This window comes from Odocoileus virginianus, chromosome 7, assembly GCF_023699985.2.
Source record: "Odocoileus virginianus isolate 20LAN1187 ecotype Illinois chromosome 7, Ovbor_1.2, whole genome shotgun sequence".
Taxonomy (NCBI): domain Eukaryota; kingdom Metazoa; phylum Chordata; class Mammalia; order Artiodactyla; family Cervidae; genus Odocoileus; species Odocoileus virginianus.
The window spans coordinates 59392727-59415127 of NC_069680.1; the positions used below are offsets into that span (position 1 = coordinate 59392727).

At 48.0% G+C, this 22401-nt stretch overlaps 1 protein-coding gene across 3 annotated transcripts in view; it reads left to right on the forward strand.

The window, feature by feature from the left end:
- Positions 1 to 22401, forward strand: part of HK1 (hexokinase 1) — a 120293-nt gene that overhangs the window by 36818 nt on the left and 61074 nt on the right. For 2 of the 3 annotated variants that reach the window (XM_070470756.1, XM_070470757.1), the window contains one exon: positions 694 to 741. In XM_070470756.1, coding sequence (XP_070326857.1) covers positions 694 to 741 — 48 coding nt within the window. Of the gene's footprint in view, positions 1 to 693; positions 742 to 14684; positions 14912 to 22401 lie in introns of those variants that run through there. The other variant, XM_070470755.1, reaches the window with a different exon arrangement.

The following is a 22401-nucleotide window of genomic DNA, read 5'->3' on the forward strand; positions in this document are numbered from 1 at the left end:
ATCCTGTCGTCCCCTTCTCCTCCTGCCCTCAATCTCGCCCAGGATCAGGGTCTTTTCCAATGGGTCAGCTCTTTGCATCAGGTGGCCAAAGTATTGGAGTTTCAGCTATAACATCAGTCCTTCCAATGAAGGACTTGATTGGCAGCAGCTCCCCAAATCTGTTTGGCAGGGGAAATTGTTAGAGGGTTATGGGAGGGCGGGGTGCTAACTGCAGGGCTGAGATCTGGGAAGCGTCTCACTCTGCAGTCTTGGGGATTCGGTGGGGCCAGTGGCTCAGCAGAGACAGACTCCTGTGTTCCCACGGCTTCCCTACCCACCTCTCTAGCAGCTAGCTCAGCCAGCTGTGCTTTCATTACTGATGAGCATGTCTGTCTTCTCTTGTGGACTGTGGCTCCCTGAGGGCAGAGCCACTGTCCTTTTTCATCTTTGCACCTCCACCTTCTGGCACAGTGCCTAGCACATTTGTAAATACCTAATAAAGGCCGATATGAATGAATTCATGAATCGAAGATTTCTGAGCTCGGCTGCATTTCATCCAGAGGCTCATTTGCCACTATAGGATATGCTTAGGTATTTCAAGGTTACGTATAATTACTTTCACTTTCTGAGCATAGTTGGTTAATTACAAGCGCCAATGTGCTGTGAATGCAAGTTGCATGCCTCTATAACACCTTATCTTGTCTTGTCTTTAAGGGCACAGAAACTGAAAATTCAATCCGGCCTCCACTTACTGAAAATAAGGTAAGAGACCTCAATGTTATTTCCATTTCCTTCTGTAATGTTTTCTGTAGAAGAGACTTAGTGTATGGCAATTCCCTTTGGAAACTCTGATCATAGTTTTACTGAGAAGCCCTGCAATAGATTCTGGGGTGAGGGCCCAGACCACCCCTCCAGGCAGAGGCTTTTGGAGAGGACTTTGTTCCTAGGCTCCCTTCTTAACGCCCCCCCCCCTTTTTAAAAAATATTATTGGGTTTTCCTGGAGTGTAGCTGCTTTACGGTGCTGTGTTAATCAGCCATACATACACATATATCCACTCTTGTTTGGATTTCCTTCCCATTTAGGTCACCACAAAGCACTGAATTAGGGCTCCCTGAACTATACAGTAGGTTCTCATTAGTTATCTATTTTACACATAGTATCAATAGGGTATATGTGTCAACCCCAATCTTCTAATTCATCCCACCCACCCCCTTCCCCTCTTGGTGTCCATACATTTGTTCTCTATGTCTGTGTCTCTATTATCATTTTGCAAATAAGACCATCTATACCATTTTTCTAGATTCCACATATATGCGTTAATATATGACACCTGTGCCCTTTCTTAGAAGCAAAATGCTAAGCATCAGAGCAAAACATGGTGCTCCCCAGCCTTGGAGCTGTGTGGCATGCTGACTGTGGGAGACCCCGGGAGATGGAACGGAAGGGTCTCGCGCCTCTCTTGTCTCTTCCAGTATGTCAGGGAACTGATGCCCACTCCTCCAACCCAGAGGATGGATGGGTCTCAGATCTTCCCTACTGGCATCACCCATGTGCTCCCCAAACAGAATGTTCTGTGCCATTTGAGGCGGGCATCCCTCTCTCATTCTACAAGCTGGCACTTCACAGTGCCTTTAAAATTGCAACAGGGAGTTCCCTGATGGCCTAGTAGTTATGATTCTGGGCTTTCACCGTCATGGCCTGGGTTCACTCCCTGGTTGAGGAACTGAGATGCTGCAAGTCATGCTGGTGTGGCCAAAAAAAAAAAAAAAAGCAACAGAGTAGATCTGAGGTGGATTGCTTCATGCAAAGCTGGTAAATTAGAGTCCTTAAGAGCCAATTTGCTGGAAGAAAAGCAGAATAATTCGATTTCTCCTGCATCTGGGTCCACTATCTGGTCCTAGGTGAGGCTCAAGTCTGGGTTGGCATTCATAGCCATCTCTGCCCTGACCCCTATTCCACTGATAGTACAGCTCTATTTTTCTCCTTTCCAAAATAAATAAGAGTCTCCAGTGTTGAGGATTTATGGTTGAGAAGTGAAGCTCAACAGAAAAAAGTTATAACATAGGGTGACATGTGACTTAAGAACCAGATGATGGAGGAATCAGTCGTGTCTTGGGAAGAGAAGGAAGGTTGAATAGAAGGGGTGAGATTTGCAGAGGGTCTTGGTTGAGGAAGGAATTTTTAAGGGCAAGATAGACATGCCCAGCAGGGAGTCGAGCCTGTAGCAGATGGAAGGGGCCTGGAGAGGCTGTCTGGTGTGACGCTGGTGTGGAAGACACAAGGGGAGGCTGATGAAGCTGGGGAGGGGGCGGGCACTGGGTGTCTGGTTAAGGACCTCTAGCGACTGAGTCCAAAAGATCTTTAGGCTGAGGCATCATGTGATTACATTGTATTCTATCAGGTAGTGGCAAGGAGCATGAGCCTTGGGCATCCAGGAAACTCAGACATGGGGATGAGGGGATATGTCTAGAGAGATCCCCAGAGGTGTGTGTGCAACATAATCCACTCAGAGTGGGAAGAAAATGTTACAAGTTCCATTGTAACCAATTTCTTGATGGTAACCTTGCTTGGTTAGACTTTCAGATGGTTAGTAGTATCATCTTGTACCTAGGGTCTCTCACAATGAGAAGTGGTTGTTAGCGGCCCCTTGCTTTGTTTCCTGAACCATTTTAAGCGTCTTATGAGGCTTTATATCTTCAAACTGCTTGGTTGAAGATTTTTTGTTCTTTATTTTTGTTTTTTTCATATGTTTTGTTTTTCAGTTTTCTGGGCAATGTTTTATTTTTATATAATTCCAAACTTAAACTAGTTGAAGTTTTATGTATGACATTATCTGGCTTTAACTAGAACTGACCCTTACGAAACAAGCAAGTGGCTGAGAAAGATTTCTACATAAAAACTGGATTAAAGCTAATGAACAGTGAGAAAACAAGAGTGCTGATTACTTTCCTGTCTCTAATACAAGCTACTCATCAGTCACACCTTGGGGTTAAAAGAAACAAAAGGTCTGACCAAATATAATAAGTAATCAGTCAAAACAATTAAAATGAGCAAGGCTATTTGAATTCTGTCTCTACTTCATATATCACTAATGATGAGCTAGTCCCTATATACATAGAAGGCCTTGAAATAATTAGCTAGTGATACATTAGGCCACAGCCTTTTAAAATAGTTTATTTCATCTTTATCTCTTTATTTTTATTAAAGTATAATTGACTCGCAGTCAAATGCATAAATCCTAAGTGTTAGATCAATAAGTTTGAATACATGTATGCACCTGTATGTGCTTCAGTTGGTGAAGAATCCACCTGCAATGCAGGAGACTCTGGTTTGATCCCTGGGTTGGGAAGATCCCCTGGAGAACGGAAAGGCTACCCACTCCAATATTCTGGCCTGGAGAATTTCATGGAGTGTATAGTCCATGGGGTTGCAAAGAGTCTGACACGACTGAGCAACTTTCACTCACTCACTCACTCAGTGCAGCTGTATGGGCTTCCAGGTGGCTCAGCTGGTAAAGAATCTGCCTGCAATGCAGGAGACCCGGGTTCGATCCCCAGGGAGGGAAAATCCCCCGGAGAAGGGGATGACAACTCACTCCAGTATTCTTGCCTGGGAAATCCCATGGACACAGGAGTCTGGTGGGCTACAGTCCATGGGGTCCTCACAAAGAGTTGGACATGACTGAACGACTATGACTCACACTCATATGCACCTATATAACCATCATGCAGTTCAAAATATAGAACATTTCCATCACTCCCCAAAATCTCCTCATGCCCCTTTCCAGTCACTGCTTCCCCATCCCCTGTCCTGAAGTTAACCTTGTTTTGATTTCTAGCACCACACGTTGGGTTTCTTGTTCTTGAACCTCATGTAAATATAATCATATACATGTCCTCTTTGGTACCTGGCTTTAGTGTTTTTATATTGCTGCATATATTCATTCCTACATGATTTTGTATATAGAAGATCCTAAGATACACACACACATACCAAAACTGTTAGAATTAACAAACACATCCAGCAAGGATAGAAAATCCATACACAAAAATCAGTGGATTTCTAAATCAAAATTTATTCTCTGCTCAAATGTCACACACTCAGAGAGGCTTCCCTTATCCAGCCTATCTAAAATGATACTCAGATTCTCTATTGTTTTCTATTGTAATTTAGTTTTTCTCTCTCAAGTTCTGGAAATCTGGAGGTCATCAGTGTGGGGTTGATATGGGATCCCTGGGTGAGAGGGAAATAAGCTCTTTCTATTTCATTTGTTGCTTTGTTTTGTGTGGCTGCCAATCTCAAGGTTATCTCTTAATCCAAGTGTAGATTGGTTATCACCAAAGATTGTATGATTCCATTTATACAAAATGTCCAGAATAGGCAAATTTGTAGAGACAGAAAGCAGATTAGAGCTTGCTTGGGGCTGGGGAGTGTGGAGTTTGGATGGGAAGGGACAGCTAATGGATATAGGGTTTCTTTAGGGGGTGAAGAAAATGTTCTAAAATTGACTGTGGTGAGGATATCACAACTCTGCAACTGTATTAAAAATCATTGAATTTTACATTTTAAATGTGCATGGACGGTAGTCAATTATATCTCAATAATATTGTTACCCCTAAAAAAGCACTTGTTTTTTATACCTGAGAAGTATAAAGTATGTATGGGTGTACTACAATTTGTTTATCCCCTCTCTTGCTCATGGACACTTGGGGCTTCTAGTTTTGGCTGTTACTGATAAAATGTTATGAATATTTGTACACAAATCTTTGTAGGGACATATACCTTAATTTCTCTTGGGTAAATCCCAAGAAAAGGTATTGCTGGGTCATGGGGTCAGTGTCTATGAGACTTTACCAGAAACAAACAAACAGTTCTAAAGTGGCTGTATTGTTTTACACTCCCATCTGTCTCATCCATTTTCACGTCTAGCATAGACATTTAGGTGTGTTTTACAACATACTTATTAGTATAGTAGTATGCACTAATAGTTGTAAAACATTTTTACTACATTGAGATACATGATCAAAACGTTTTTACTACAGGGATTTCTAAACAGATAAGTTATGGAGCCTGGAGCTAAGAGAGAGTAGATATTGTGCTAAAGAAAGTGTATTCATTTCCTAGGGCCACAAGAACAAATTGCCACAATCTTGGTGACTTAAAAAAAACAGGAATATATTGTCTTACACTTCTAGAGGGCCAGAAGACCAAAATCAAGGTGTCAGCAGAGCCAGGTTCCTACCATGGGCTCTAGGGAACTTCTTCCACTGCAGGGGGCTCTAGGCATCCTCTGGCTGGTTTTCACGTGGCATCTGCCTCTGCCCGCACCTGGCACTTTCCTTTCTCCTCCTTATGTCTTGTCTTCTGCCTCTTAATGAGGACAGTCATGGGATTTAGGGCCCATCAGTAATCCAGGATAATCTTGAGATCTTTAATTTAATTACATATGCAAAGACCTTTCTTCCAAATAAGGTCACATTCACAGGTTGTGGGGATCAGGCCATGCCTTGGGGGGAGGGGGGTGCCATTCAACCCACTCCAGTCCTGCTCCAGCAGAATGAATCAGAAGGAGGAGATGGATTCAAGACAGTCTGTAGGTTTGATTTGTGTTGTGTTTGTTCTCAAGACCCAAGTATAAGTAGACTTGATGGGGTTTGGTGACAGATTCTATGTGGGGCACTTGGGAAGGGAAAGGGCTCAAGGATGGTGTTCAGGTTTCCAGCTTGGGTGGCAGGGAGTTGGTTCTGTCTGGAACATTCTTTTCCCAAGAGAGAAGAGAAAGCGCAGGCATGGCATACTCCCTCCTTTTATTCTGGTCTCTGCTCAAATGTCACACACGCAGAGAGGCTTCCCTTATCCATCCTATCTAAAATGATACTCAGATTCTCTATTGTTTTCTATTGTAATTTAGTTTTTTTCTCTCCAGTTCTGGAAATCTGGAGGTCACCAGTGTGGGGCTGATATGGGATCCCTGGGTGAGGGGGAAACAAGCTCTTTCTATTTTATTTTGTTGCTTTGTTTTGGGTGGCTGCCATTCTCAAGGTTATCTCTTAATCCAACACAGTTCCTGGATCTCCAGCCAGTCTGTCTGCCAGCACGAGGGAAGGAGGCGGGATGGCAGAGGGGAAGCTGCGCAGTCAGGAACAGCTCTGGGAAGCTTCCATGAGATGTTCTCACTTTCCTTTTGTTACTGATGGAACTTGGGTCCTTCCACCTGATGTGCAGCAAAAACAATCTACAGACAGCGGGTGGGTGGTAGAGAACAAAGTGCCAAATACCGCCTGTACAATGTTTACTGTGGGACACCAAGGGGCAGCACGTGCTCGGCAGACTTTTAGGCAAGGGTTTTTTGTTGTTTTTTTTCCAGGCAAGGGCTTTTTTAAAGGGAGCATTAGGGGTAAGGGTAGCAGGGTGTGTGATAGGTTACCAGACATTCTTCTGATTGGTTGGTGGTGAATTAACAGATGTTTCAGGAGTCTTATTCATCAGGCTTCTAGTTCCAATCAGCCTGGGGTGTACATGATTGGGGTCAGTAAGTTACCACCCTCCTGAGTGGGGGTCTTACTTTCTGCAGAAGTACTCAAAGATATACACATGCTTCAGATGTTATCTTGGTCCCTTCAGGAGGCCCAGGACCATTGTTCTAATCATTAACTCCAGGAGTTGGTGATGGACAGAGAGGCCTGGTGTGCTGCAGTCCATGGGGTCACAGAGTCAGACACAACTGAGTGACTGAACTGAACTGAAATACTTTTTGGGGCTCAGGGAAAGCCAAACAAGAAGGCGGATGGGGATTTCTGCCTGGGAAGACCCTATAGGGTCCCATTCAGTTTCAGACCCCCTTTTCTTGGATATTCCTCAAGCCTGAGGGGAACAGGGATGGGAGAAGAAAGGGAATAAAGTTTTGCTTAGGTTAATGATAAACTTGGCAAGGGAACTCAGTTTTGGGGGACTCAGGGACAAGGTGAAATAGAAATTGTAGGAGGTAGTTGTGTGGCCAACACTTTGCTTTATTTTTCCTCCTACCACCTGATATAAGGTATCTTTAATTTGTGATTTGTTTACTGTCTCTCCCCGCAGAATGTAGGCAGAGACTGTCTTGCTCACCTACACATTTCTAGTGAACTAGGAAGTACAGGGCATCTTAAGTGTTTCACAAGTATTTGTTGAGTGAATAAATGACAAGGAGAGGAACCGAGAAGAAAATAAATTTAAGAAGAAATGACTGTGATGGGAGACGAATTGAGTTTCAGGTGCCTGTGGGAGCTAGGACTGGATATTTACAGGCAGTTGGAAATGTGAACCTGGAGCTCAGGAGAGGTGGGGGCTGCAGCTCTTGGCAAACTAGAGTGATTCTTTGGGTAGGGCAGGCTGGGATGCACCCACAGGAGACTCAGAGAGCAGGGAACGCTCAGCTCCTTTCACCAAACGAGATGCCCCACCTCCATCGCACTGGGAGGGGCCGCTGCTTCCCCACCCCCCTTACAGGCCCCTCTGTCACTGGATCGGCCTCAGCACTTGGTCTGAAAATGCCCTTTATAAGATGGCTCTGCAGAGCTGGGCTCCACGCGCTATGTTTTATACATCTAACCAAGAATGGCTCAGTACACTAGGGGAGACAGGCTCCCCAACTCAAGTGCTTGGACCCAGCTGTGACTGAGCCATCACTGGGCTTGGCTGAAATAAGAGAAATAAGGACAACTTCTTAGAGCAGCAGGGTGGTTTTGAGTCAGACTGCCTGGGCTTGGATCCCAGCTCTTCCATCAGTAGCCCTGTAACCTTGGAGAAGTCACTTAGTCTCCCTGTGACTTGGTGTTTGCACCTATAAAATGGGGATAAAATTGGTTTTTACCTCACTGGATTGTTCTGTGGATCAAGCATGTTAACACATGTAAAGATTTTAGAACAATACCTGGTGTGTAGTAAATCCTACCCAAACACTATTATTATAAAGGGGGCTTCCCAGGTGGTTTAGTGGTAAAGAATCTGCCTGCCAAGTGGGAGATACAGGTTTGATTCCTGGGTTGGGAAGATCCCCTGGAGAAGGAAATGGCAACCCACTCCAGTATTCTTGCCTGGGAGAATCCCATGTACAGAGAAGCCTGCTGGGCTACGGTCCACAGGTGGTAAAGAGTCAGACATGACTTAGTAACTGTGTGTGTGTTGGTCCCTCAGTTGTGTCCAACTCTTTGTGACCCCATGGCCTGTAGCCTATCAGGCTCCTCTGCCCATAGGATTTTCCAGGCAATAATACTGGGGTAGGTTGCCATTCCTTTCTCCAGAGATCTTCCTGACCCAGGGTTTGAACCCAGGTCTCCCACATTGCAGGCAGATTCTTTACCAACTGAGCCACTGGCGAAACCTCAGTTTCATGACTAAACAGCAGTAAACATTATTATAAAACCAAAGTATTCAATTTAAAAAGCAGCCCTTATTTTTACTTCTCTGGGATAAAATGTATTTTTCTTTAGGATATTATGGTGAGAGGAGATGGAAATTACAATGAAAAAAAAAAATCTTTCAGCAAAACAAAAAGCCAGTGCCTAGGTTTTGTTTGTGTTTAATTGGCTGGCCTGTGTGATCGCACAGGCTGGGGACCCTGCCTAGGTGTTGACATGGACTCTCCCATGGAAGCGTTTCCCTCTATATTTTGGAGCTAATTCCAAGAGGCAGGATTGAGAAACTTTTTTTGGACACATGAGGGTGGTTTGTGTGGGGGCACTGGGGAGAAATAGCCCAGGAAACTCAGGGTAGCCAGCAGGGTGATTTAAGATTGCTCTGTTCCAACATGATATGGGTGTCCTTTGGGGAAGGAGCTGGCCTCAGATAAGGAGCAGGCCTGAGGCCAGGCAGGCCTCAGCAGTCTCGTTAACCCTTCTTCCTCCAGGCCATTATTCTTTAAGCACAGGAGGCTCGTAGGGTTCAGAGGTAATGGGAGGAGAATGGGATGTCCGGGGATTGACAAGACTGGATTGGGTTTCCCTTGGCATCCCTGAGGGAGTCATCCTTAAAGGAGAATAGAGGCCTTTGGGGAAAGAAGTGGAACAAGGTATCTCAGAGGTGGGGGGTGGTTTCAGGCCCTTTCTGAACCAGGTAAACAAGTCAGAGGTGAACAGAAGCAGGCATGCAGGGACTTGGATGATACCTGAGAGGGCTGGGACTTGGGTGAAGCCAAAGAGGTGCTAAGAGTAAAGAACTGGAGATGACAGAGCGACTGAGCATGCATGCACACATGTGGGTGCGAGGCCTCTCTGACCTCGGTCCCGGCTCTGACACCTGAGGCCTTGGGTCTATAAATTCCAGTTATCAGTTGAAAGTTGAAATGCCTACTGGGGCCAGTCAACTGTGTGTACCAGTAAAGCAGGTGGACTGGGTGGGGTCTGGGGCAAGCTGCAGTATCTCGGCCTTGTCTGAAGGGGGCAGTGGTGCTCAGTGCCCGCTGATTGTTGCCAGTAATAACATGGGCTCTGTGAGGCTAGACTTTAGATGCCAGCAACCTGGATTTTAAAGTGACATCTGGGACTTCCCTGGCGGTCCAGTGGGCAGACCATGCTTTCAACATAGGGAATGTGGGTTCAAACCTCTGTGGGAGAATTAAGATTCCGCAAGCCAGGCAGTACAGCCTAAAACAACTTAAAAAATAAGGTGACATCTCCTAATTTTCAAGGGTTGACCCATACATATAAAACATTGTGTATGTGTGCTCAGTCATGTCTGACTCTTTGCACCCCTTGGACTGTAGCCCACCAGGCTCCTCTGTCCACAGAATTTCCCAAGCAAGAATACCAGAATGGGTTGCCATTTCCTTCTCTGGGGAATCTTGTTGACCCAGGGATCAAACCTGTGTCTCCTGCATTGGCAGGCAGACTCTTTACCACTGCGCCACCAGGGAAGCACATAAAACATTAGGTGGGTCCAATATGATGCTTCAGCCTGGCAGATTGCCAATTTGTAACTTCTGTTTTGAGGTTGTTGGAAGGCAGCACTTTAGGCAAATGAAGGAGGAAGGGAGGCAAGCTGAGGTGATTTTACGACCCCAGCCACTCCTTACCCTTCTCATGCAAGAAGCAGAACTGTGCAAAGTTGACAAGAAAGTCACAATGAACTTTCACCCCAGTGTTCTTCAGATCAACAGGATCACTAGGACCCTGGAGGAACCACGGCTGGAGGTGTCTGAGGGAGCCTGGTAAAAGTATCACCGATCAATTCATTTCAGACATTTCCTTCAGATGTCCCCTTAGAAAGTTAGGGTCTAAATCAGTCATTCTCATTCGTGACAGTCCCTGGCATTCACCTAGGGGGCCTTTAAAAGGCTGTTTGGACTGCACCACAGATCAATTCAGCCATCATCTCTGGGATTACGGCCTGGACATTAGCATTTATAAAAACTCTCCAGGTGATTATTATTATTATTTTGCTGCACTGCCTGGCTTGAGGGATCTTAAGTTCTCCAACCAGGGATCGAACCAGGGCCCACAGTAGTGAAAGTGTTGAGTCCTAACTGCTTTCACCACCAGGGAATTCCCTCCAGGTGATTCTTTTAGGCACCTAAGTTGAACACCACAGATCTAACTAACAGAAACACTGGGTCAGTTTCCCCTCCTGGTGGTGCTTTTCAGAATGTGTTGTGCATGTATGACAGGCCCCCCCACTGTCAGTATTCCAAGATGCTGCCCTAGTGTGGGTTTTCTTTCTTCGCTTTCTCTTTCTCTTTGAGAACTTAAACAAGTTCTATAAGCCCCATAACCCTCATTGATTAAGTGGGGATAATGATATTTGCCCTTCTAACCTCACCAGCCTGTTATCAGGAGAAATGAGGCAATAAATGAGAAATTACTTTGTAAACTGTCAACATTACGCAAGCATCGCTGTTACAAATGTGCTGCCAGATGCTGGGATACAGCTTTGATCCTCTGCAGAGAATTTCTGGAGTAAAGTTCCTAATGCCCATGGGGTTGATGCGAATGGTTTCATTCTGACTTAGCTGCAGCTCTCACTTTCTTACCAGCAGGGGTGTTTCATGGCTTGGTAATCCAGCAGTCTGATCCTCTACCCCCACCCCAACTTGAACAGAGAAACCCAGCAGTCTTGCAGGAAAGGGGGGGGGGCATCTAGAGGGGAGACCTATGGAACGAGGTTTCCCGTGGTCCAGATCTTTGCTGCTCTTCCTCAGGGTCTGTAAAGTAATTAGCAAAGGACTTCACTGGGGTCCAAGAGATCTGTGACAGCAATAAAAAAGAGGCAGAATAATAAAGGCGTACAAGGGGTGATAAATGGCATGACATAAAGGGGAAATTCTGAGCCCAGTATGGGACACAGCAGCATGGGCCCAGCCTTAGGAAGCTGTCTGATTGGGGCAGATAAGGCCGCCCAGCCCCAGGCCACCCAGCCCCCAGAAGACAGCCAATATCAGGCAGACTGTCGTGACTCAGTGTTACTTATCTGTGGGCCAGGCTCACAGTGAGGTGGTGAGAAAGGATGAACAGGACACTGGCTGGGCATCCGGACTGGGTTTGAGTCCCAGCTCCAAACTCTACCACAACCTGACGCTGGGCAAGATGGACCACCTACTGCTCCTCACGTTCTTACTCTGTAAAGAAGAGCCTTGGTCTAGATCTAGATGGACTCTGACCACAGTCTGAGTTTGCCCTGTGGAAGTGCTGAGGCCTGGGAAACTGCAGTGAGTAGCCATGGTCAGGGAAGGCTTTATGGGGAGGGTGGGAGAGCTGGGTTTCTGGCGAGAGGGACACTGGTCAGGTGGAGGTGAGTGGAGAAGGCTGAGCAAGCAAGGAAATAGTGCAGGGACTCAAACAAGATGGACCTGGTGTGGGCCAAGGACAGGGGGAAGTGGCCTCCTTGGGGTGGAGAAAAGATATGTGGGGAAGAGTGGAGTCAGATCACATAAGGCCTCAGACACCAGGCAGAGATGTTTGACTGGCTCCATCAGGACGGAGGGGGCCATCAAGGGATTTAGGGCATGGTTATGATGTGATTAGGCTGCCTTTTAGCAGGAATAATGTGGCTCAGACCTCAGAATGACTTGGATGGCAGGAAGCCAGGAGCCAGGAAGGGCAGCTAGAAGACTTGTAATATTTCTGGCATGGGCTGATGAGGACTGAGGGTTGGGAAGAAGCAGCGGGGCAGGCCTAGAGTTATTTCTCAGGAAACCTTGATAGGCCTTGGGACCTGGTTGCATTCTGGGGATGGGGAGGAGTGAGTCCCCTTAAGAAACAGATTCTCTCTCAAAGGCAGAGAAGAGAAAGTACTGGCAGCCTCCCTGCCTGCAAACAGAACATCTCAGGGTAGCCTGGCCAGTGGAAGGGTTAGTTTTTCCCTGGCTCTGGCTCAGATAAACATCTCAGTTGTGATGGGGGCTTGGTGATGATGCTGGCCGGGCCTGGGTAAAAGGGTATGTGTACTTCTGATCACTGCCCTGGACTCATTCCATCTTTGAGTGCCAGGCCCTGGGCTAAGTGTGAGATAGAGCAATTAACAAAGCACAATTCTTGGTCCTTGTGAGTCTGGCAGAATCACATTTGCAAGACTTGAATGGCACTTGAGAGCAACCAAATTGTTCTCATCCTCCCAATTTTGCTTTATGGAATTGCAGGTGGTGTGAATGTTTGGTGGCTGCCAGGAGACCTCTCTGTTCCTGGCTTATAAGGATGCTATCCATGGGGCGAGGCTTTCCTGATGGCTCAGCAGGTAGAGAAGCTGCCTGCAATGCAGGAGATACAGGAGATGCGGGTTTGATCCCTGGGTCAGGAAGATCCCCTGGAGGAAGAAATGGCAATCCACTCCAGTATTCTTGCCTGGAGAATACCATGGACAGAGGATTACAGTCCAAAGAGTTGCAAAGAGTCAAAAAGGACTGAGCAACTGAGCACACATCTAGGAGGCAGAGCCAGGTTTTGTGAGGCTTGTAGCTTAAACAATTTGGGGGAGCCTCTTTGGAAAGTAATTCAAAATTACAAAATAAAATTGTAGGCCCTCTCAGGGCCTAGACTCAGGGGAATGTGAGCAAGAAGCCTCAAAGTGTAAACCTCATCAGCTTCCAAGTCAATCTTACAATACTCACCATTTATTAATTGCATATTATAAGCAAGTATTTTATTTGTAGTATTTCACAGCAACCAAGGGAGGTAGGTGCCATTAGCATCTCCATGTTATAGACGAGGAAGCAGGCTCAGAGAGGTGACTTTGGATGCCACAACCATAAAGCAAGGGGGTGAGGGTTATGCTCTGGATTGACAGCTCTGGGCTCCAGGGCCACAACTGAGATCCTCTTCAGTTGATGATGGCAAAAATCATGCCCCTGAGGTTCCTGAGAAGTGTTCTGGTCCTAAACCATCCACTCCTGACTCCACTGTACCTTTCTCAGGCCTGGCCAGGGGCTCCCAGGATCCAGGGCTCAGGTAGAGGTTATGGGGCTGGACACTGGCCATCTTGCTGCCTTGGTTCCAGGACCATGGCCTGTTTAGGCAGAGAGGCTACCTACCACCGCGAGGACACAAAACCCAGGGGTGAGCACTGGTTTGAAAACACACAGACTCAAAGTCTAATCCTAGATCTACAGCTTTCTGGTTGTATAGCAAGACACATGGCCTCAGTGAGCCCCCACTTGCTTACCCGCTGAATCAGTAACCATTTCTCTGTATTTTGAGTTCAGTTCACGTCCTCGCGTAAGGCAGTAAAGCGCCTGGTGGTGTCTGGCACACAGAAGCAATTAATCTAAGAATCCTATGGCTGCCATCAGTCCCAGCAGCAACACAAACACCTCTGATTCCGCACCTCCCTTCCCTGTTTTAGAGCCGAATGGTTTCCCGGTGATTCCTCCCAACCCGGCCAACTTCCTTCAGGAAGTGAAAAAGATGGCATCTAAGAGGGGCGCCTAAAGGGCCCCCCACACTCCACCGAGCCTGGGTGCTCAGGAGCCCAGGGGTTGGGGCCAGTGCCTGAAGCTCAAGTCCCGCCCAGCGGCGTGCGGCGTGCGCCCTTGGGGAAGAAGGCTGAAAGAACCGGTGACTCAGGGGCGGACGCTGCGGGGAGTCGCTCTTGGTTTAGCAATGCAATCCTCCAGCCGGAGGATCAGGCCTGGAGGCGCTGCCGCTCGGGCGGGCCAGGGTGGAGTGGGGTGATGCCCCGTCTGTGAGGACCCAGGTGGGGCTCCGCGCTCGGCCCCTTGGACCCGCGAGAGCTGGCAGGCGTGGGGCCCTGGTGCGAGGACCGCCAAGCCTCCCAAGCCAGGCCCCGCTGGCTTTTCACGCCCACTTCTTCGAGTCCCCTTAGGGCGTCTCCCCTTCCCTGGAACTAACAAGGGCGAACCCTAATTTCCGAGGAAGGGACTGCCTCCCCACCCCGCAAGGCTGCCCAGTTCTCCAGCCAGCCGGGCCGGGCGGTGCCGCCTCCCTGCCTGCGCCCCGCCCAAGCAGGACGCCGCCACGCGTGGCGGTGCGCGCGCGACAAAACCTCCCGCCCCTGCGCCGGCTCCCTACGTGGGGGACGTGCCGGGAGATGCCTGGCCGTGGGGGATTTCGCAGCGTCGCCCGCCCTCTTTCAGACGCTGGGAGGAGCGGCCGCCGCGCCCCCCAGGTCCTGGCCCGCCCGCCGCCGCCGGGCGCAGCCGAGGCGCGCGGCAGCCAATGGGCGCCGAGGAGGTGGGCCGGCTGGCGACTGTCACCCTCGCGCGGACGGGAGCGCGCAGACCGGGAGCGCGTGAGCCGGCGCCGCGCTCCGGGTCGTGGGGGAGGAGCCGCCGGAGGAGGAGGAGGAGCCGCGGAGCAGCCGCCAGAGGACCACGGTTCGCCCGGGCTGCGGAGGACAGACGCCGGCCGCCCGCCTGTCGCCCCGAGCCCTCGACCGCCAGCATGATCGCCGCGCAGCTCCTAGCTTATTACTTCACCGAACTGAAGGATGACCAAGTCAAAAAGGTGAGCCGGGGCCGCTGCCGCCGCCCGGCGCTCTGCCCGCAGCCTTGCATTCCGGCATCCGCTCGCCGCCGCAGCCGCCTCCATCCTCCCGCGCCCAGCCTCCCTCAGGCCAGCACTGGTTGGATTGTCGGGCGGTGGGGAAGTCTTCGCCCTTCGAATCTTCCTGGGGTCGTCTGTGTATATGTTGGGGAAAGACCCTCGAGACTGGGCTGCCTGCTGCAGTGTCCTTGAAACGGGCTGTGGAAGTCAAATGGGCCCCCGGGCCATGCGGGGAGGTGGCCATGTGGGGACTGGTGGGCTGGTCCGCAGCGCCTGTTTGGTACGGTCCTAGCGCCGTGGGCGGAGTGATCACAGAGATGCTGGGGAGGTGAGTGCGCGGCAGGCGGGGGTGCTGGCTGGAGGCCAGGCATCCTATATTTGGGGTTCCCGGTGAAGGGCGTCGGGGGTCCTGGAAGATTGTCACCCCAGCTCTCCCAGCTATTGCTATTGCGGGTGCTCCCTTAATCTTAGGACCGAGCGACCCGCATGGCTTCCTGAAACAGGGAGGGGCGCGGAGGCCACCGGAAACTTTGCTCATAGGCCTCAGGTCTGGAGCGGTACCTCTGAATGGAATTTTTTTTTTTTTATCCCTCTACGTGACCGCTCTCTTAAGCTGTAATTTCCAGCCAGCCCAAGGGAGCTCAAATAAGAGACTGCTCTTTTGAGTCGGATGGAGGTCTTGACTTGTATGCTTGTGGCATGTGTGTTCTTGCACAAGGACACATCTCCCTCCCCTGACTTCTAACATAAAAAACTGTCAGCTGGCAGGTGTGGAAGGTGTATCTCTCTCTTCTACCAGCTTTGGCACCAAGTTTTTAAGAAACAGCCTAAGCTGTAGGGAAAGACGCCCATTTTATCATTGCCGAGCCTGGCAGATGCTCCTGACCCACACCCAAAGTGAGTGACATTATTGCTGGGATAAGGTGGGCTGGACAGCAAAGTCAACCTGACTTTGGAGTTCCAACAGGGGAGCACGTCTGTTCTCCTGGGACTCAGGATTATTAGAGACCACTTACCGTAGGGAGCCAAGGTAAGTCCTCCACTTGCAGGACTCCAAGCCCTGTTCTTCCTGTGGAGCTGGGCCCTGCTTGCAACCCGATGAGGACCCAGTAAAGACAAGCCATGATGATTCAGCCCTCCAGCCCTAGGTGGCCTCTGGAGCACTGGAGACAGCTCTGGCATCCCCCACAAATCCTCATCCATCTCCTTGCCCTCTATCCTGGGAGTGGGAAAGGGGAAGACAGAGATGGTGCCAGTGAAGGTTTATGGGATTGCTTGGGATACCAAAGTGATCATGAAAGGGTATCTCTTCTCTCCCCATTGCTTATGGGACATCAGTAATTCAACCTCATAAATACATTCTGTGTTGAAATGCGCCAAGCATCTGGCTTCCCAGCATGGATCGCTGTTTTCCATACTGTGTATGCATAGTGTTAGATGATGGGGTGCAGTGAAAAGTGTGCCCTGGCATTAGGCTTGTGTGCATTCCATCCATCAGAATTCTAGCCACCTGTTAATTCTGCAGCTAGAGCCTGTGTCTTTTGACTTCCAGGCAGCTTTTAACATACCTCTCCTCTCGCCTGCTTCCTCCACTCGGGTTAGCCATTAAAAGCCTGAAGAAAGGTGGAGGGTTACATAGTGCTCTATTCCTTCAGGAAAGGAAGATGGGCCCTGCAAGGTTAGAACTTGGCCTCTAAAGAAAGGCTAGACTTCCTTACCTCCAGGGTTGTCAGAATGGTGAGCAAATGCCAGTGGATTTTCCCTGGGAGGGATCCCCATGCTCAGATGGAATTCCCATAAGCAGGTGAGCAACAGGTGTGATTTGTCCAAAGTCCTCGAGTGCTTGGTTCGCAAAGACAGAGGAGAGTATGCTTAGCAGTTACAGGGCTGCCGAGTTCTAGTTCCCTGAGGCCCAAGTGTCCCAGTGGTGAAAGCAAGCAGTTAAGAAATGGCTGTTTCCTTATTGATTGGGGGTGGGGTGGGGGGAGTGTGAGAGAAGTGATAGAAAGCCATCACTTGCACCTTTTGATCTGGTGTTATGCAAATACCCAGTAAGAGCCTCACTCCCTGGGGAATCTTCATTACACAGCCCCTGTCCCCTCTACCCTTCGGAAGTTCCTTGGAGTTCTCCGCCCAGAAAATCCCCAACAGTTCCTTTGATTTGACAGTTTGGGATTGTCGTGAGGGAATAAACTGGGAGTGCGGGTGGGTATGAGGGACTTTCACATCTGGCCATGCTGTGCCGTCCTCCCACACTGCTCCTGTTTTCTGGAGAAAGCATGGGCAGCTTTCTCCTCGAAGGACTGTGTGCTTGTAGTCAGGGGTTCCTGCCTGGTAGAATTAGCCACTGGAGTCAGCTCTGAACATGCCTGGGGAGGCCCTGGGGGAGATGCTGGAGAGGCCAACATACAGCTCTGTGCCCAGGGAAGTAGTCCTGGCTAGACCGCCAGCATCTGCTTAATTGATTTGAGGACCTTTAGAGTCAAATCTGATCATGGGAGTGCAGTCATTTCCTCAGAAAATGTTTGAGTCCTTTAGTATGTGCAGAGTACTGTACTAGGCTGGAGTGATGACTATAAACCTGGAAGAAATAGTCCCTGTTTTCTCATGGAGTATAAATAATTATCTGCTGTCATATGATAAGTGCAAAGCATAGAATGCTATGAGAGCTCTGGGGGCCATGGTCAGATCTTTGGGTGGGAAATCACTAGCCTAGGAGTTGCTTAAAGTCATGCTCTAGGGAATTCCCTGACACTCTTGTGATTAGTACTCCATACTTTAACTGCCAAGGGCCCTGGTTTGATCCCTGGTCAGGGAACTAAGATTACACACGTGCTGCGGCAGGGGTTGGGGGGAGGTGGGGATGGCGTGGCAGGGAAGCTAGACTCTAAATGTACAAATGGGAATATTATACTTAAAAACTTCCTAAGAGTGAGTCAAATGGATAGTTACCAAAATGTAGTTTTGCCTTCTCTTTTTTTAAATGGTTCTCTTTTTAAAACACCTTCTGGGCATATGTGTTAAGTCGCTTCAGCTGTGTCCGACTCTTTGTGACCCTGTGAACCGTAGCCCACCAGGCTCCTCTGTTCGTGGGATTCTCCAGTCAAGAATACTAGTGTGTTGTCGTGCCCTCCTCCAGGAGATCTTCCCAACCCAGGGATCAAACCTGTCTCTTAACGTCTCCTGCATTGACTGGCAGGTTCTTTACCACTAGCACCACCTGGGAAGCCCTATCAGATATCAATTGTGTATGCAGATATATATGTCTGTCTGTATCTAACAATACACACAGACATACTGACACCCACATGGGCATGTGTGTGCTTTCATCTGATCTTTCAGAAACCTCAGTGAGGTTGTCACGCCGGGAAGTGTTATCCCCAAGCGTCCCAGGGCGGCTCCGTCCCCCTCACTGCTCCTTCCCTGCACATCCTGCTGCCTGTGGACAGAAGGCAGAGATTTTATTCCCCTTTTAGAAACGGGGACTGGCTGGAGGCCCAGAGGAGATAAGTAACTTTGTCAAGGTCTTAGAAAACCTGGAATGGGATCCAGAGGGCTGTTGTTTTTAGTGATTTAACTTGGAATCTGTATTTTAATTCTCTCCCCCCACCAATCAGTACATAAGAGTTAATTTTTTATTCTGAAATACTCAAGGTGCATAAAAAATGTTGAAGCTAATACAACAAACACTTGTGTATTCACTGCAGAGCTTGAAAAGTAACAGACACAATTGCAATTTTATTACAGATACAACTGAAACTGCTTCTATGCCCTTCTTCAGTCCCATTCATTTCTCCTCCCAGAGGTGACCTCTGTCCTAAATTTGGTGTTTATCATTTCCTGCATGTTTAATATTTTTTATTACATATCATGTATCTATTAAGCACTGTGTACTGTTACTTTATTTGGCTTGAACCTTTGTAAATGGTGTTATTCTGTTTTTATCCTTCTGCAACTGGCCTTCTTTAAAAGCTCAACATTGTATATTTGAGACTCTTCCATGTTGATCCATGTACCTCTGTTTCATCAATTTAAACTGCTCTTACATTGTGTGAACACACTAAACTAATTTATCAATTCTTTTGGTGTGCTTTTGAGTTTCTGATTTTTTAAAATTGCAGTGCCATAGGGATCCTCTGTCCACAAAGAAGTTGCTCTAGGCTGTGTTTCTAGGGCTGAAATTGCTTGGTGGAAGAGTGTGTATATCTTCCCATTTTTAACGTTTTGCTAGGTTGCCTTCGTCATCAGGCTTCCAGTTAGAAGTTTTGTACAGGTTCTGAACTCAGTTGCCAGGGGGAGGAAGTGGGGAAGGGATAGCTAGGAACTTTGGATTGGACATGGACGCACTGCTATATTTAAAATGGCTAACCAACAAGGACCTACTATATAGCACAAGGAGCTCTGCCCGATGTTATGTGGCAGCCTGGATGGGAGGGGAGTTTGTGGGAGAACATGTATATGTATAGCTGAGCACCTGAAACTATCACAACATTGTTAATTGGCTAAACCCCTATAAAAAATAAAAAGTTAAAAAAAAATAGAAAAAACAAAACAAAAAAAGTTTTGTACAGGTTCCTGTGGTTCCATGGCCAACCCTTGGTGCAGTAAAACCTTTAACATTTTTAATAGACAATTTTAAAACAGACTGTTTCTTCCCAGACATTTCCACGCACATGACAGCATTTGAGCTTGGTTTAAAAATGGCCATTTCCTAGTTTGCCTTACGAAGGGAGCCCTTGCTGCCAGAGTATTACTGACTGAGGCTGAAAACTCATTGTGAGCAGTGCCCGCCTCCTCGGCTGTTTCCACAATGCATGCGGAGGGGGTGGAGGGTGCAGAGACAAGCTTGTGAGGACTCTCTGTGTCCCCTTGTGCTCTAGTGTGAATCCTGTAAACTTTCCTGGGAATTGAAACACACAAGTGTGCTTTTGCCTGCGCGCCCTCTCTCTTCCTAGGTGGATCTGGGTGGGCAGGGCTGGCTTATCAGCCCCCTATACGTTTCTCTGTTAGAGAACGCTCAAAGCTGGCAGACTCAGACTGTCTTCCCTAAAAGGAGAGGGTGGCTGTGTCCCCCGCGGCAGGGAAACAAATGTGAAGTCTGCAGCCCAGCCCTTCGCAAATAGAAGCAGATCTTGTGAGCCCTGTGAGAGGCAGAAAATGTCGGATCATGTTCATCCAATTCCACGCTTAGTTACCGGCTTGCAGGCGCCGAGGCGTTGAGGGGACCTTGGAGGGAAGGTTGCACTGAATGCCTCCTAGGGGCCTGTCTTTCCTAAAATGGTTCTTATTTAACCATCAGTAGTCACAATACTAACCAAAGCCAACTTGTGATGCCTGTCCTGTTTGCTGCACCGAAGGCATTACATCCCCCCAGCTCCCCTGTTAGTGGGGATCGCTTATGATCACTGCTTTTGGATGAGAACCCTGAGGCTCAGGTATAAACAAGAAGAGTCAGCATGCAGACCCATCAGGTCTGCTGGCAGAACTCCTGCTTTTTTTTACGCTGAGATATAACTCACATACCACAAAACTTCGCATTGTAAAGAGTGCAAGTCTGTGGTGTCTAATACATTCATGAGCTTGTGCATCTGTCACCACCATGTCATTGCAGAACATTTTCATCAACCCCAGGAGAAACTCTGTACCCGTTAAGCAGTCACTCCCCATTGCTCCCTACGCCTTGGTATCTACTAATCTGTTTCTTTTTAAAATGAATTTACTTCTGAATATTTCTTATGAACAGAATTATGTAATAATGTGACCTTTGTGTGTGGCTTCTTTCAGTTAGCATGTTTTCATGGTTCATTCATACATATGTACTCATAAGTACGTGTACTTCAGTTCTTTTTATTGCTGAATAATATTCATTTGTGCTTACATACCACATTTTGTTTACACATTTGTTAGGTCAGGATGTTTGTGTTGTTTCCACTTTGAGGCTGTTATGGTAATGCTGCTGTGAGCAGTTTCCCTGTGTGGACATATTTTCATCTCTTGGGTATGTGTATAAAAGTGGACTTGCTGGAAGAGACCCTGCTTCTGTCCCTCCCGAGGAAGGAAATGAGGGAACTGAGACTCCAAGTGGTGGAGGGACTTGCTGACCACATGGCTTGTGAGTGATAGAAACACTGTCAGCTCCCCTAACTCAGAAACCTATGTTCTTTCTACCATAACACATCCAACTCTCATTTTGCTATTAAGGGAAACAGATTCAAAGGAGGAAAGAACTGGGGACAAGGCAGAGCTGGGCATAGAATCCTCAAAATCCCCCTGACTCCCATTTCCTATTCTTCCCCATCCTCCCCAGCACCAGCACTCTGGTTTGTGCCTGCCCATCGCCACCCTCCACCCCTCACCTCTCCACGCCCCACCCCTCCACCCCCATGCTGCTCAGTGTTGACCAACTCCTTCTACCTGGGAAGGAAATTGACCCAATAAAGTCTTTTACAGTGAATGTTAGGGATTTTCTCTGGTTTTCAAATTTCTCTCTGTACCCTTTGTCCCTTTGTCCTTCTCCCTCCATCCTGTTTGCATGTAAAAGAGGACATTTGGGGTGGCCAGTGCTCATGTTGCAAGACCTCCCTGTGCTCCCTGTAAGGCGTTATCAGTCTCGCTTTCTCTCCCAGCGTCTGCCTGGCCCTTCTGTAAGCAGCTGCTTTCCTTGATTGACTGATGCATGGAGTTCGTCTGCAGCCTTGTTATTCAATCTGACCTCATTTCTCTGATGTCCCCCAGTGCCTTCCAGGACCCTGCCAGGGTGGGTGCAATGAATCAAGTAGGAGACTCCAGGCCATCTTTGTAACAAAGACACTGCCTCACATTTGCAAAGTTCTGTTTCATTTTCGAAATAATTTTACATGCTTGATTCGGTGGAGTCCTTCCGGCAAGCTTGAATGTAGGTGTTTCTTCCCACCTCTTCCATGTGGGGCAGGGAAGCCTCAGGAAGTGGAATTGACATGCTCTTTGTTGGCCAGAGCTGGGATGGGGCACAGGTGTGCCAGACCCTAGTGAGTGGCTCTCACTCCTCATGCAGATCCAGGACTTTGGTCCAGGGCTTTAGGCTTCCACCGCCGTGCTTGGCAGTGGCCTCCCAGCAGAAATTGTCACTCAAGGCTCCATGATGGAGATGTGACTGGAGTGCTAGAGCCCTGCTGTCTGGAACAAGAGCCACTAGCCATGTGTGGCTATTGAGCACTTAAAATGTGGCAAGTCTGGTTTGAGCTGTGCTGTTGAACATAAAATGCAGGGTTTTGAAGACTTTGTATGACAAAGAAGATATATAAAATAGCTCATCGATAATGTAAAAGATTAATTACATGTGAGAATAATAGTTCGGATATATTGGGTTAAATAAAATGTTATTAGAATTAATGTCACCTTTTCAAAAAATGTAGGTACTAGAAAATTTTAAATTACATATGTGCCTTGCATTATATTCCTGCTGGAAGCAC